Source organism: Pyrgilauda ruficollis, unplaced genomic scaffold (assembly GCF_017590135.1).
Source record: "Pyrgilauda ruficollis isolate IOZ18807 unplaced genomic scaffold, ASM1759013v1 scaffold11, whole genome shotgun sequence".
Classification (NCBI taxonomy): domain Eukaryota; kingdom Metazoa; phylum Chordata; class Aves; order Passeriformes; family Passeridae; genus Pyrgilauda; species Pyrgilauda ruficollis.
In genome coordinates, this window is record NW_024509210.1 from 11,604,252 (window position 1) to 11,621,352 (window position 17,101).

At 39.4% G+C, this 17,101-nt stretch overlaps 1 protein-coding gene across 1 annotated transcript; it reads right to left on the reverse strand.

Moving 5' to 3' along the window:
• Positions 1-8,434: 8,434 nt before the first annotated feature.
• Positions 8,435-16,583, reverse strand: PLAU (plasminogen activator, urokinase). The gene is made up of 11 exons (XM_041476103.1): positions 16,543-16,583; positions 14,874-14,984; positions 14,235-14,286; positions 13,961-14,065; positions 13,259-13,424; positions 12,945-13,030; positions 12,637-12,826; positions 11,852-12,006; positions 10,770-10,910; positions 10,044-10,192; positions 8,435-9,539 (listed from the first exon to the last, which is right to left on the reverse strand). The coding sequence occupies exons 2-11, from the start codon at positions 14,931-14,933 to the stop codon at positions 9,345-9,347; spliced, it is 1,299 nt and encodes a 432-aa protein (XP_041332037.1). The 5' UTR covers positions 14,934-14,984; positions 16,543-16,583; the 3' UTR covers positions 8,435-9,344.
• Between the last annotated feature and the right edge of the window lie 518 nt (positions 16,584-17,101).

Consider the following 17,101-nt stretch of genomic DNA (forward strand, 5'->3'; position numbering starts at 1 on the left):
AGAATGGTAATGTTTGGGTCATAGGCTTCCTAAAATTTGGTAACAAGTGATAACACAAATCAGACAACTGTAGCAAAGGGGTGTGCAGACTTATTTATTAAACACATTCAAGTGCTCTCTGGCTGGATGCTCTGTTAATCTTTGTGTTACACCTATTTTGATATTGTAATGCCATTCCTAATTTCAGAACGGGACAGTTTCTTGAACAAATTGATAAGATTTGTCATTTTAGCTGTGCACTGATGCCTGAATAGATCGCAATAATTAGTCAATGTAAGATCAGTTGGGTTCTGAAAATGTTGATGCAGCTTTCAGTGGCAGCATGTTTGCAGAAGTCACTTGACCATACTTCGCTTCCCTGCCCGAACATGTCAGATGTGAAGACTCATGAAAAGTAAATTGTAAACAAACTTTTGCCCATTATCTGTGTTTGCACTACCTTAAGAAAGCAGTTAAGGACTGAGTAGAAACTTTGTGGGTGTTGTCTTGAAGTTAAAATTTCAAACCTCCAAAATCCAAGTGATTAAATCAAATTAAAGCAAATTGCACTGTGTTGTTCTAACTCGGGGACAGCAAAGTACTTGTCTCTATTTGTGTGTAGCAAGTGACAGAAGCAGTCTGGAGAAGTCAGCATCTCTCAGGCCAGAACAGCGAGTTGTTTCCTACTTAGACGTGGCCAGACGGCCTGAAGTCAGTATTCTTATAACAGTATGGGGATTACTACTTTCATAAGCGGGGTTACAGCCTCGCACCACTGCGGGTGCCCAAGATGTCCCTTGGGGAAGGCACCATCCCCTCTCCACGGCGTTTGTATGACAACACGCACGGCTGCCGCAGTCTGGGCCGCGTGGCTCTGTCCTCGCCCGCCCCGCTGGCCGGGGGCTTCCTGCAGCCGCCGTGCCCGTCCCGCCGTGCCCGTTCGGCCCTGCCGGCCCCCGGCGCGGCGGCGGCGGGAGGTGCTCTCAGCAGATGCTCTCAAGCGGCAGCAGTTGGCGGGCACGTTTTAATGATCCAGAGCTTTAGAGCGGCTCAGGGAGGATCACTGTCAGCGCTCCCACTCAACACAATTATAACTTTTACTCTTCTTAGGTAAGATTTAGTATCGCCGAGTTTGCTTGTGCTTTGTGTGCCAGATTATCTTTGGCTGTGCTATTTCAGTCGAGCTCGTGCTTTGTTGGAGGAAAATGGTTATGTGGTGTTGTACGGTTTTGCAGGTTCTTCTTAAACATTTTCCCGCTGTTTCCATGCCTTTCGTGACTTCCTGTGAACGTCACATGAAATAATTGCTTTTATTTGGTTTTGTTTGGTTTTGGTTTTGGTTGTTGGTGGTTTTGGGGGCTTTGTTTGTTTGTTTGTGTTTTGTTCACGAAGTAACTGTCTTTGTTGTAGCAAGGGGTTCTCATAAGGACAGCGTTCTGGCCATTCTGCTGCTGTAAAGGGTGCTAGCATTACCTGAAGTATAGATAGATCAGGAAAATGCAGGATTATAAATGTCAGCGAGGAATGACAGACTTGTCTGGCAGTACCATAGTTAAAGTGACAAGTTATATACTTAAATAGCTGAGTAACTATTGTTTGTCCTACGCTTACCTTTTCATAAGTACTGAGGTGGAAGGGGGGCAAAGGTTATGCTATAAATAAAACCACTTCACTGTGATTTACGTGCTCAATGAATTGCCTGTGCACTGGCTGCGAGTGCCTGTGCACTATCATCTCCTTTTCCGAGGCTGCTCCCCCATCTAGCGGCAGGTCTGGACCTTGGCTGCCGGGACAGGGATGGAGATGCTCGCGCCTCGCTGCTCGCCGTAGGCACCTAACGTACTCACGGATTTCAACTGCAGCAAGTGCAGCAACCATCAAAGCTGGAGTCTATCTAGACCAATCAATAAAAGATATGCTTAATTTTTCTGCAGATGTTAATAAAACTTTTAATAGAGAAGAATGGGATTTAAATCAGGGAAACCACCTTGTCTGCTGTGAGCTTTGTAGGTGTGAGATTATTTCATGTAAAATGAGAGATGAGGCTGGCCCAAACACTTATTACTAAATCTGGAGATAAGAATTCAGTCACTCTTGTAGATCATTCAGTGTTAAAGGTGTGCTTGACAGTGCTATATTTACATTCTTCCTTTAAAACATTCTTTTTCTTATAACACACAGATTTCCAAATTGATCTGATTACCTGTATCTTTGAGCTGAAGACTTTTACATTTCTTTTCTGTAAAGCTTAATGTATAAACCCTGTCTTGATGTATCTTTGTTTCCATACCAAGATTCTGTTACTAAAAATACAACACTAAAAGCTCTGTTGGGCAGTGGGTTTGTTATTAATAAAAATTAGCCATTGGCTCCTGTGCAGTGATACCAATAACATGGTTGGGTTACTGGTAACCTTCTATGAGAGAAAACTCCTCCAGAAATGTTCTTTGGAAGAGCCTGGAGACTGTAATGTTAATGGTAATGTCCAGGCAAGTTTAACGGATACCAGACAAAGAAAACTCAATAGTTAAATAGCATCTAATCTTGATTGTCCCTATAGAAACTAGAATATACCAGCAGATATAGCTATTTTCTCATTCAGGTTGAATGCAGGAGTTCGGATGCTGGAGATCTGTGGGATTTTTTGGGATTAAGTCAGTAAAATACATTACGTATATATAACAACTTCAGCCCTTGACATGTATGTTTAGTAGGAAAAACCACAGCTGAAAATCTCTGGTATTTGTGAAATTTGAACCTTGTTACCGCAGTCTTTGTAGCCATGAAATTGTCCCATCAGGCAAAGATAATTTACTTAAACTAATGTAGTGAAAACTATAATATTTCATTGTACTTGCATACTTGTCTCTTTATTTATACTGACACAAATTCTGTCAGTGTAAGTGCCAGCACGGGTGTGTATAGCCTGGCCCTGCAGTCTGGCATATTTTCATTGAGATTTTGTGTCTGGTTCCAGAGAGTTCTTTAAACATTACTGTCTCCTAATACATTTTCAACATATTATTAATGCATGTTTTTATTATTATTGCAGGTTTTTTAATATAAAAGACTGCTGACATAGATCACAGTCAGGTGGCAAACTTTGTTTTTAAGCTTTGCAGTTCAAAGCACTCATAAACTTGGGAGGCTGAAATCCAATATTTCTTTATCTTCTTCCACTACTTATGCATCCTCTCCCACCTTGTATGTTTGACAGCTCTGTTGCTTTTGAACAGTCAGTATTTTTCCTGGCCATATGATTGTTTTCATGCTTGAGAAGGACATATGTGTATTTTATGTCTTGAATAGGACTGTAAAATAAAAACTGTTCCAAATTTTGAAGAGTAAAGCTTGTGGCTGGTATAATTTTCCCTGCGAATGTTTTAAAATCGCTTTAATTTAGTTTTAAGGCTGAGTCAAGTTGACGATCAGAAAACATTTCTGTAGCCTGGTTTCAGCTACAGAATGTAAAAAATTCTCATTTGTCTCTCCAGGTAATAAACACAAGATCTCTTGATGCTGTGTGTATTAAAACAAGCCCATTGTAAATAGAGGATACAGTTAATGTAAGACAGAGTGTTCTTAGAGGGCAAAAGACTTAATATGTAAGATAAAACTAATTGCAGTTATTTTAGATGGAACTGGACTGTTCTGTACAAATATTTCTAATTTATCTGTATATGTCTAATTTGAAATTGTTAGCAATTGCTTGTTCTTTAAGAGGATACATAAAATGTGATGTCTTTTATCAAATACACTGCTCCTAAATGCAAGGTGCCTAAGGAAAATTATTTCTGAGATAAATCAATTCAGTTTGAATGGCAGCAACTTAAGCTCTTTGCTGCCCTGCAGGTATGGTCTAGCAAGTTCAGAGAAAAATGTGACTGAGATGGTCACAGGCGACTGTTTAAAGCAGTCCTTCATGTGGCTGGAGCTGCTGTTAACATAGCACATAAGCATGTAAGCATGTTTAAAAATAAAAATATTGTCCAACCACACAAATTTGCAATGTGTCAGACTTTGCAGGTGCATTTGAAGATGAAGGAGTTGGAACATTAGTGAAGATTTTTTTATCATGGGTGCTAACATGCTGTAGTAATGCCAAGTACATGCTGTGATCTTCATGGAACAGCTGCAATTTTAACAGCTGTAGTGATGTTCCGGTTATGTTATTTGGGCATGCTTTGTTTTAACTTAGGCTAAAGTTTTGTGCCACAAGGAAAGAAAATTTAGGGAAGAACTTGTGGTAAGTAATTCTTAACTACTTCTGTTGATGTTATGAATTTACTGCAATTGGAACATCCCAGCTGTGACTAGCACAGATACTTTGGTTCATTTCTAATAAATGTGAAACTGCCTGTGGATGTGTAAATGTGTCCATCTGGTTTTCTGGAATTATAGTGTCACCAAACAGGCACCAAGTCCCAAAATGCATAAGTCTGTGACTAGCAAAGTCTCATGGTTGCCTGTAATTTTCATCTTCTTCCATGATTGCCTCTTACAATAATATTGAACTTTGGGAGATTTTATCATACACCCAGAGGCCTCTAGCTCAAAGCATACTGAGGTAATTCGTGTGTATGGTGCCAAGTCATAGCATTACATACAAACCACTTTTCAGTTACTCAGTAGAAAAAATAACATTTCCACTATCCAGTGGGGACTAATAATTTTACTCTCTTGCCAGTTGCACATGTTATTCATTGACATTATTTTGTCCAGTGGGACATGGAAACAATTTGATTCTAGTCCTTTCTAGATTATTTTCTCAAGAGTCACTGAAAGGTTTGCTCAAAACTCTTTATAGTTATTAGTCTAGCATTAAGAGGTTTGCCTTTAATTGTTAATTCAGAAATCCAGACTTTTTTCTTTCATAGGACCCATTTCTTAAAGCCGCTTTTAAAAAAGATGGGAAAGATGGGTAAATTGTGTAATATGATTTCTAAATCTCCCTGCAATGTCTGTATTTTCATGCAGTCATCTCTGTCACTCAGCATGTTCTTTGATTTCATAACAAAGCAGGGAACTGGAGGTTAAATGATTTCTCAAAATACCTTTCAATTGCGTTGCAAGAATCCAAACCAGCTATTTTATTTCTGTTTAAATTTTTCTTGAAAAATTCCAGTGAATGAGGCTCAACACCACTCAATTCCATTTATTTCATGCTTCACTACTCTTACCAGTAGAGTAATTTCATATTTCAGTTCAGTTTTCCTTCCTGCAAACAAGACTATTGTTTTTTGCCCCATCTCCAGAAGATGCAGAGAACTGTTTATTCCCTTCTCTGCTTCAGCCTTTTCTCTTATGAAGAAAATGTTCTTTGTATATTTTGCTTCTCTGGAATGTTTTCAGTCTTTTCTCCTTGTCATGTTCTCGACCACTGATTACTGTTGTCTTCTCATCAAGAAGAATGACACTCAAAACAAAACACAGCTGAGTGTTTGCCTTCTCCTGAGGTTTACAAACTGCCCTGAAGTACGTGTCAGTATGTTTACAGTTTTTTACTCAACACTGTTGACTTAAATCCAGGCTGTGGTCTGCAATGCTTTCTGGATCTGTTTTAATACCAGTCATCACTTGCCTACCTCTGTGCATTTGGTTATTCCTGTTTGTCTTTGTTATCTTGTTCATTTTCAATGACTCTGGATTGCTGCATTCACTCTGGATTCTGTTTGGGTGCTGGTATTCTCACAGCCCTTTCCAGCTTCAAAGATCATTAGTGTGTCCTACCAGGCAGATGCTGTCTAAATCCAAGTGAGTCAACTTGTTGGCTGTAGCAATGGAACTGCACACAGGAACTGAGCATAGTGCTCATGTGGATCTGCATCTCATTTTGCTGTTCTTCAAGCACATAGTCCTTGCTCCTTCAAATGCATGTGTTTCCACTTCTCATAGTTCCATTTCATTCACTTGCCAAAAGGTTAAACAGCCCAACCCAAATTCTGCTCAGATTGTCCGCTTGTATATTGCATGAGATGTGATGGATTTGGGAGGATTATGCCAGACCAAGTTTGAACCCAGATGTTTTCTTCAATGAATATGTAGTGTTTCAAATATGTCACTTTTTTTACTTCAGTTTAAGATGGAGATATCTGAAACCTGAAATTACAAGACTGATGGATGCAGAAAGATTTTATTCTCTTTTTATGGATAAATTCTGTACTTGTGAGGTCTAAAACAAGAACTGTGGTTAGGTGTCCGAAGGGAGCCAAAGGCTTAGTGACCAAATAGTCATGTTAGGTTTTTAGTTCAGGTTCCAATATGCAGAAGCAAAGTATTCTCATGCATACAATTCCACGTGGAAGTGGTGTAACAAATAGGTGATGATGTGTTACATTTCCTCATCCCTTAGTATTTTTAAAACAGATTTTATTTTTAAGTGCTTTGAGTCACATTTTAGTTTCACTTCCATGAGGAAAGCTTCAGCTATATAAGGTCAAGTGGTCTGTTTGTTCAGGATGCATCACTTCCTTCTAAGAGCTGACAGGTTAAACAAGCTTCCTCTGTGCTCTGGCCACATTGGATACTGCTTTTTCCTCTTTATTTGATGTGTTTCTTCTGTGGAGGGACTGAAGATAAGTAGGAACTTGAGATCATGTTAGTCATGCTTCTAAGGCTTCCGAGAGGGTGATCTCTTCACTTGGGCTGATGCCCACCTCTGAGCTGTTTCTAATACTTGTTGGACTCCTATTCTGTTCCTCTCTAGCACCAGCAAATACCTGAAGTCAATGAATCATATTAACTAATAGTAGCTTTATGATATCAAATTTTGTCTTGCATGTTTGTTTGTACCCTGCAGATATCTAATATCTTCCAAAACCATTCTGTCTCTGGTCACGCTCTTGGCATTCTCCAGGCGTGTTTGCCAGCCTCTATGCACAGTTCTCTGGGCTGTTTCCATCTTCACCAGCACCTCAACCTGGATCAACACCTGCTCACTCTCTGTAACATGGAAAGAGAGTATTTCCTGTGGATTCTATTGCAGGAAGAGGAAGTTTTGCAAAACTGTGCTCTCATCTTTGCCCTTCATTTTTCCAGGCTCTCATAACTAGCCAGGCAGCTGGTACTGTAGCTGTGGGGCCAGATTATGCAAAGAACATTGAAGGAGACGATATAAAATGGTATAGCAGCCAGAGCAGAGGTGTATGTATAGTTATGTTTGTCTAAAAATTTAATTTTTGTTGGAATAACTTATCCAATACAAACTAAACAAATAAGATGCACACCCAAACAGCATCTAAACACTCTCTACTTTCAAGATCCTGTCTTTATTCATACTTTACCTAGAAGCTCCCTAGACTTCAGACTGAAGGACACCTAAATGCAAATTTTATTTTTTCACTCCTTTTTCATTCTTTATATTCATAATGATGGAAATAAGTTGAAATTTAAGTTATATCTCTGCATAGAAAAAGCCTAGACAAATTGATTATAAATGTGCTGTTCATTGCAATGAAAATCATATGCAATGGCCATGAAGGTATTTATATTCTCTACCTGTTGAGGATTCACTGAACTAAGTATTTTGATAAGTATTAAAGTGTAATAGTGAAATAAGAAATTTGTAGCATGCCAAAAGACATGCTTAAAACCTAGAATATTTTTGTCTAAAACTGTATTACCATTGCTTACTTTGGGCATGAAGCATTCTCTGCCAGCGCTGGTCAAGTGGTCCTGGTAGTTCCTGTCAAAAGAAGCAGTGAAGAGGTACTTTCTTCTCACAGTCTCTTGTCTCCCATCTCTCACATGAGATCTGTAACTCCAGGAACAATGCAATTGTAACCAACTCCGTGCACAAACTTTGTTGTACTTGAATCAGGAATCCACAAACTTACCCCAAATAGCTTTACCACACACAGTGGTCAATTCCACTAATAAATTTATTTGCAGATCTCAACCACAAATTGTATTGCCTCACAGTTTGCAATCCAGCACTGTCAGTAATCATTTCATGTTTCAGTAGTGCTTGGTGCCCCTGTCCACCACTGGGGTGTCAGGGCATTAGCCACAGTACAGTCACACAGTTGTCAACTCTCGCTCCTGACAGCTCAGAGCCAGGCAGATCTGTGGGAAAAGGGAAGTACTGCCCCACCCCTTTTATAGAGAGGGGACTGAAGTCTAAGGACACATGACAACAATAGCAGCACTGCAAAGAGCAGCGATGTTACCTAGTTCAGTCTTGAGTCGCAAGGACCAGACTTCATCAAGGCTCTTTCTTCCTATCATTCCATCACCACTGTGCAAGTCTCATGTCCCCAGGCCACATGAAGCTACAGCTGTAGTAGCCTTTTCACAGACACCCATGTGCTTTTTGGAAAAAGAGAATTTAGCTTATGCATCTCAAATCCTTCACTAATATTTATGTTTTACTAAGGGCAATTAAAGTCAGATTAGAACTTAATAATGTCAATTCTCTTTTGAGTCACCCATCTATTTTCCAGAGGAGAAACACACATAGGAAGAAGGTTTTTTTAATGATAGTTAACATCCATAATACAAACAATAAGTTAAACACAGTAAAAATAATTTAAATAAAGCTTGAGGTTCCAGCCCTCATACAAATAATTCAAATCTACAAAACAAAGACAAGTTTAAAAATAAACTCAGAGTAAGTCTCGGAGAAAAAAAAAATCACTTCCATATAATATCAGTTAAATGAATGGAAATAAATTGCTGACTTTTGATGCCTGCAGCATTCGACAAACGCCAAGTCCTTAAATCTTCTCCAGGCTGTATAGGTAGATGTAGAGGTTGCATAATCAGACTTCCCAGGGGACACAGACACCTTCACTCTTGACCTGGAAGTCCAGCAAGTTTCCAATTTGCCTTCTTGCAGCACAATTCTTAAGTGAAATACATTAAGAGTTTGTAATGCTGATTCACCTACTACTTTTCCCCCAACTTTTTGATGCCAAGTCTGATCACTCTCTCAGTACTGGTCTTAACAGGCTAGGTTTGAGAGACTTGAGACTAAGTGTTATTCAGTACAACAAGGGGAGATTTTAGACTCTGGTCATGTATAAAATGAATACTTGAGTTAAGTAAGTTGAAACTGTATCAATATTTCCAGAGCAAATGCTGGTTCATAAATGAAGTAGACAGCTAACTGCTATGCATAGTATCATGCATGGGAATACTCATTTAAATGTTAAATATTTTAGCTTCCCACTGAGTGGTTTCCAGGTAATTCAGAGTAGTAAGATAATGTATCAATCCTCTCTGCCTCATGCCTCAGGAACACTTATGTGACTGACTGACCACACAAGCATTCAAAATAAATGCCTCTTATGACATTCAGGTCTTCACTGTCCTGGTGTCAGTATAGACAAAATTTTGTTCATTTCAGTCCAGCTGTCAAAAATAAGTCACTTTGGTTCAGGAAGAAAACGACTCTTGGCAGCTAACCCATTCATGCTGGAGTCAATCCAGTTAAGGTATTGAGTAACTCTGGTGTAAACACCAGGCTTGTTTTCCTTTGCACAGCCATCTCCCCAGCTGACAATCCCATAAACCATCATCCTGCCATTGTGCTCACAGACCATGGGGCCACCGGAATCTCCCTGACAACAGAAAGAGAACACATTAGGTCATTTTCTGCAGATGGAGGCTGTGATTATTGTTTTTTTAGAGTTAAGCAAGCTAGTAAGGACCTATGAGCTAAAGCTTTGATCTTTAAGAACATTGCTTAGATGGAACAGAAGGTTTGGCATCTGCTGTGACTTGAACAGTCTCTAAGGCTGAGGAGGTCTCTAGTTCACCCTATCAGGATACCAGGAGAAGAGTTACCTTGGAAAACAACCCTCCATCCCCATCCTAAGTTTATAAGCACAGATATTAGACTAGTGATACAAGGTCAAGGCCAACATGCCCTGTTGTTCATCACAGAATCCCCGTTCATCACTGTCTCCCTGTGCACATGACAGGTCAACTCCATTTGCCACAGTAATTTCTAGTTACATTAGAGACTCTTGTGACTAGTAGAATTATAAGATGCTGCCAACTGATCCATATAGCAGTGTACTTACATTTTAAATTATTTAGAAAATAAACCAAACCAATTTTACCTTGCAGGCATCAATCTGCCATGTGGGATCCCCAGCACAGACCATGTTGTCAGTAACTCTAATATTGTCATAGTATTCATATTTGCATTTTCTCTGTGATATTAAGTTCACAGTGGCTGACATCAGTCTTTGAGCATAGAAGATGTCATCTGCAAAAAAAAAAGAAGTATTTCATTATTTTCACCCTCCAAGAAACAAAAAGCAGCAAGAAACCCCCCATAACACAATTTCTGCACTTAAATTAGCAAAACCATTCCAATTCTCCAATGAGATTCTTATTTCCACCTTATGCAGTATTGGTTTGCTTTTACTGTTCATAAATAAGTTTCAAAGAGAAAAACAAATGATCCAAATACAAAATATAAAGTTTAGGTTTTAGAGGGAAAGAGTTTAATAATTTTGATGGAAATTCTGCACATACGCAATCCTTTGCTAATCCTCCCACACAAATTTAATTTTTTTCTGCTCCTCATCACATCAGGAACAATAAAAATTGTGGTTTATATCTTGCCTTACTTTGTATGGTTGATGAGAAAGAAGCATCAGATAGGAAATGCCACAGACAACTAGAGAAGATGATAGCAAAGGTGATCTTCAAGAGATGCACATGGAATAGATATAATAGAAGAGAATCCTTTTTTAATACTTCACAAATCTTAGTGTAAAAATCATCACATTCCCATCATTGTGGAAGACCAACTTTGGGAAGAGAAGTCATTTACTTACAAAAATCTTGTTTTCCATAGCCAGCTATTTCACAGTGTGTATTCTCTTTTAAGTAAAGGTTCCTTTCTGGCAAGCAGACTGTTCTGACATACTTGGATTCTACTGCACACTGTCCAGAAGTTGTCCTTATCCTTATCAAAGCTATGAACCAAGTCAGAAAAGATATAGTTAGATTTGTAAAGTAAGTTTTTCCCCTCAAGTTCTGACAGTAGCAGTACTTGGTACAGTTAATGGGAATAGCTGCAATTATATTTCGTTCTGGTTACACACAGCTCCCTTCATTGCTTTTGGAATGAGTCATTACTTAATAACAACAACATTAGTTTCCCAGCACTAAAATTGACAGATGTTCCAACTTAAACTTGCTTCCTCAAAGAATCGGGGCTAATAGCTCAGGCAAAAGAGTCTTCTGCAAGAGTATCTTTAGATGTTTTAAAATATCAACTTTCTGGCTGGCTGTAGAGGGCAGTACCCACTACCCTGAATAGCTTACAAAGATATTCTTGGATTTTCTTTATTTCGGCAGCAGCAGGAATCTGGAAGGGGTGGTAGAGTGCTAAATGTCAAGTGCAAGAGTGAGAGTCAGGTTTTTGCGACTTGAACAGACCAATCTCTGACATGGTTGCTCTAGGAATAGGCTTGTGAAACCCAGACTTTCATAAAAGCCTGAATTAATTCAGGATAACCTTCAGCTAATGAGGTGGCTCATATGGCATTCCCATGCTATATAACGAAACCTACTGTGCACGCATTTTTTCATCTTTTACTATACATACATTTTTTCATCTTTTACTGATCTTTAGATACATAGCAAAATGGCAGAAATGCAGTGCTGCCACCAGTGCTTATGCAAAAGCCACGTCTTCCACAGGTCCAGAGACTGCTTGCCAGGTAATGCATCTGATAGGTACCACAATCAAAACTTATACAAATGCAAAAACTGTAAGCACAGGCCTAGTTTTCAGACTGTTCCTGTTCCCCTTCTTCCCATCTCTGGTTCTACTTCTTCTAAATGTATGCTGCAACTACGCAGCCTTCACCTATCCCAGTGTTTTAGAGGCTTATATTAAGACAACACTTACCAATATCATTCTCATTGCCACCTGTGTCATCTGTAAAGTCAGGGTGAGAGATGATCTCATCAACCATGAATACTTGTTCCTTATCATCAGTAACATTCAGTATGGACTTTCCAAGGAAGACTTTGTAGACAGATTTGTTTATTGGTCTTTTTGACCTGAGTGAGAATAGAGAGATTGATGAAGACTACTGATTTCTGAAAGTAAGGTCAACAGGTGAAATCCAATCCCAGTTTTATTTTAATGCTGATAAGAAAAAGTAAACTTTAGTCTGCTTTGAAAGTTGATCCAATATTCTGACAAAAAGCATCCTAATTTTCCATTTGAAGGGATTAAGATAGATAGTCTGACATTTTGAAACATGCCTAACTAGCTGCTACTAATGAAAGGCGTTGGCCTTAAGAATCCCCTGCAGGATGCCAAAAGGATCAGCTTTCCATAGAAAAGTCAACAAAAAACAGCCATAGATGTATTACACAGCTAATCATCATCAGTAAAATTATTAAGTTTGGGGAAGGGCTGAGGTGAAAATGAAATCCTGGCACCAATATACACTGAATTGTTTAAATTGTATCCCACCCAACTGTCCACATCTTGCTAGTTCATTCTGCTAGATGTAGGCTCCCAGAGGCTTAATGTTTCCTTTGCTGCTCTTGTTTTGTTCAATCAAAGGAACATTCTTATTGTGATGCATTCCAAAGGGTTGCTCAGGGAGCATCACACCATGAAATTAGTTGAAGTAGTTGAAGAAAGTGTGAACTAAGAAGCCCATGGAATTGGAAACTTACGGAGTGTGGAAACAGTGTGCTGCTGTGAGCACCCAGCAAGGGTCAATGAGGCTGCCACCACACAGGAAGTGCTCCATGCCCCTTATGGTTTGGAAGATGCCTGCTATCCAAGGCTGAGACTCAACCTCTGCCTGCTTTCCACCAACAATCTTGAAGTTCTTGCTGATGCTTCTTTGACCACATGTAGGCCCTGTGAAAAGAAAAAAAATTGTTTATTTGTAGGAACATCTGAACTCCAAACTTGTGCTATTAAAAATAAAGTAAAAACCCCCCAAAACCCCAATTGTGTTGAAACTAATATTACTTACCACACTTCTCTATGTTGCAAGGTGTTTCTTGAATGGCAGATCCCCTTTTGGTGTAACACCAGGGTCTGCTCCTTCCATTTGGGTTTCTAAAAGATAAAGAGTGTTCTTTTAACAAAGACAGTTTTAAAACAAGTCATAGTATCTTAAAATTCCAAGTGTTCTGGAAAAAAAATATTTTGTTGCAAGATATTCCAGGGAAAATAATGCTTCAGAAAGTCACATTCCAAATATTTTTAGTCAATAATTCAGCTCTGTCACACATCTCTGGAGCTGTGATAATAGAAATTGTCACAAGAAGAGTGATGCTTTCTTACCTGCAGTAGCTGTGTTTGCCCAGCCCAAGCTGCAAAGCATTCTCTGAATAAGCATGGTAACGACCCCTCCTGATGAGTGAGGGCAAGTTCCATGGCAGACATTTGTCTTCTGTTGCCATCCCTCTGTAGTCCTCCCCATTTTCAGTATAGCATGTGCTGTCAGTGTCTGAGAAAATAAATATTTTATTAGCAGCATGCTCTTGTTTATAATTCTTCTGTGACAGATATGGACAAATCCTTCTAATGAGGAAAAAAGTTCTAGCATTACACTCATAACCAGATTCAATATCCAGACTGACTAGATACTGTTATTAAATTTGCTCTGTATGGATTTTGAGCATCAAGTATCTTACACTTTAAAGCATGCATATTAATTCTTTAACAGTTTAAGTGGATTTCACAGTCTAGTAAGTTTTTCTGCTTCTGACCATCCACAAACTAGTTCATTTTTTCCACTCCAAACCAAAAGTAAGGTTGAGGTAAGCAACCTTAGTGAGGAGGCAGGGACAAAAATTAGAGATCCTGATTTTGCACCAGCTTTTTCTTGCTTCTCCTCATTTAGTCTGTTAGCACAAACTGCTAAAGGCTATCCAGTCATATCTCTGGGTAATGTTTTCACTTGGTGTTTCATATCAATTTTTTTACTATCTTTTAGACCTTTCCAATCAATTTAGTTAGCATTAAGGAAGACAGATACTCTACCTAGTTCACAGTGAATCCCAGTGTATCCATCTGGACATATGCAACGACCAATTCCACTAAAGAGATAATAGGTAATGCACGTTCCTCCATTCAAACAGGGGCATTCTGTAAGTAAAAGACATCACTAATTACAGGCAAAACATTTGAATGTGGAGGGGAAATATAATTGAAAATTAAGTTTTAGGTGTTTCAGTATCATTAAAGGTCTTTCTTCTGGTATAAGTACAGGATAGTACGTTCTTTTTAGGTTCAAAAAGAACAGGCAGATGCTTACCCTTGTGTTCTGATCTGCGTTTATATAGCTTGTAGTATTTCCAGCTATAAGTCTACAGGAAAAGAAAAAAAAAAAAAAGACTTGTAAGGAGGCAGCTTCTCTTATGTGGTTTGATAAACTTTACTCTGTTCCCTACTGCATACCTTCAACAGTTTAGTTTTTTGCATGTAGCTACCTGCTGAACCTGCTCTGTGGAATCTGGATATGAATGAGAAGTGAAGCTCTAACTAAGCAAAGCAAAATGAGGAATGAAAACTAATCCCACATCATGCAAACAAAAATCACCAAAAAAACCCCAGGATCAGAAAGCCCCACTGATCTGTGCCACCGCATCAGATCAACATTGCAATTATTTATACTGTAAGAACATGAGCAGCTCTTAATGGCCATTGTCCCTAAAACAGGGAAGGAAACTTCACCCTCTCCACCAAGCAGCACAGCAAAGATGCAACATTCATCAATTGCCCCATATCATTTTGTTGACCTTGGTGCTTCACATTCATGCCATAGAATGAAAGCCAGAAAATTTATTTAACAATAGATTCTTGTTCTGTCCTTCAAGGTTTTCGCTCTGCTTTGCAAACTGGGTATCTTTTCTCCATGAAAAAATATGAGGCTTTTGATATACTAAAAACTTACAGACTCTAGTCCCGTGACAAGTGCACCCAAGGATACTGTGAGAAAGATGAGTAACTTCATGTTGCTAGTTAACTTCTCCCTTTGTTCTTCTTCTATCTGTATTATTTGATTCTGAAAATAAAAGAGGAATTCAGTGTCATGCTGTAGCCTGCACTGCCAGCTCTCTTGCTTTTGTTGTCTTCATTTGGTTTCATAATAAATTACAACACAAATGATGAAGAACTAAGCTTTTACTTGCAGCAGGATATCTGCTTATTATTTCCATATAGTAAATGAGAGGTTATCCTTTGAAGCTTTTTTTTTGTACAGGCAGCAATACAACCAGATTTTTTTAAAGAGTGTAATTGAAGGAGGGAAAGAGAAATTGGAAAAATCCATACTCCATTTCTGCAGTATGGACTAAAAGTTGGAAATTGGCAGATGTATTTAGCTGCTGCCCAACTGTTTGTACCTATTTAATTGACCACTGCTACCTTCAATGAAAGCACTGAGCATGCAGCTTCAAGGTATGAAAAAAAAAAACAGCTCCGTTTTTCAGTCCCTCTGTAGTTATCAGCTGCATATTGTTGCTGCTCAGCACTTAGGCAAACCTGGCCACCTGACCAAGTGCCTCTGACCACTGCCAGCTCTTGAAAATCTGCTGGTGATGTTGCCTCACTTATTTTCAGTATCAGAGGTTTACAACATATTCTGTCTTGACTTCTTATATGCAGCTGGATCCTGTAGCCAAGCACATATAGCAATCTTTCAAATGGCAAATAATTATCTTGTAATAACAGTGGGGGCACAATAAAGTCACATATGTCTTTTTCTCTTTTTAAATTGCAATGTAAGCCATGGGAGTATTTTTTTAAAGTAGTCTCACTTTTAGAAAACTGTAAAACTTGATTTTTAAAAGAGTCCAGGGAACTTAGCCATATTTACATTAGCAAAAAAAGCAATGCACCAGAAGAGGATGTACAGAACTGAGCTGCTGCTGAAGACCTGCTCCACACTGTACCTGCTTAAGGTTTCTACACTGGACTAATTCCAGTTTGGTCCTGCAGACTGAATGTCTGCTGCTGTGTGGATTGCACTTTCTAGTTTCACTTTATTTGGAAGAAATAGAGTACAAGTACTCTGTAGCTCATTATTGAACACTGCTAACACATGTTAAGTTCACTCACGCAGTGGTGTGGACCAAAACACAGGGTATAGAGAAGATCACTAGATTCATTTGGAAATTAGACACTAAACAAATGAAAATGCTAATGCAGGTGCAACCTTTGCTGATAAGCAGGTGTCATAATGCAAGAAAGCAAATCATGCCTCAGGTACTCAGCTTTTCAGATTCAGATGAAATTTCAGCAGATACACTTCCCTTAAACATTATTATGACAATTATTTTTAGCAGCAATGGAAGTAATTTATACTTTGCTACTATAATTAGTTTCTTAGGCCCAGCCTCCGCACCACAAACAGAAGTACTGCTGATTCCTTTAAAAATTCTGACATACTGTGGCAACTAGAACCGACCTTCCCCGCAGCTGTGATACTGCATCGCAGTAGCTTATTTATTTTTAAAATTTCTATGTAATTTTAAGAGCAATCGCTTCATCCCGATCGATTTAGACGCGGCACCGGTGCCTTTAGCTGCCGACTGGGTTTCAAAGACACGGCACTTACTTACCGGCGGCGGGGCGGCGGTGCCGAGCTCGCGGCGCTGCAGCGGCTGCCGGGGCGCAGCGCGCTGCGGCCTCTATAAAGGCCGGGCCGGGGCGGGGCCGCTGCCGCTCTCGCTCTGGGCCGGCCCCGCGCCGCCCTCGGCGCTCCGCCGCGCTGCGAGCCGTCCTGCGGGTGACTCAAGGGGGAAGTTTTTAATGCTGCTTTTTAGTTTCGGGGAAGGGGAGTACGGTCAGGGCGAGTAAATAGCTTAGTGCGGGGTAAGATTTGTGGAAGGCGCTCCTTGGCTTCCCCGCGGCAGTCAGCAGTTCCTTAGGGACATTTATAAAAGCAAAGGAGAAATATGAGTGAGAGCTATGAAAGGAATGACTAGAAACATACCTGGAGACTTGACAGTGATAACAATGATAACATGTATGTATATAAGCATTAGCGATAAACATAGAACGACTATGAAACATGCCCGGAGATACAAGCAAATGTAGTGTGTTATTCATATGGTGCTAACCATAATGAGAGAAGCACAAGTGATTTTTTAACTAATAGAGGACTAAACTCTTTCAGGT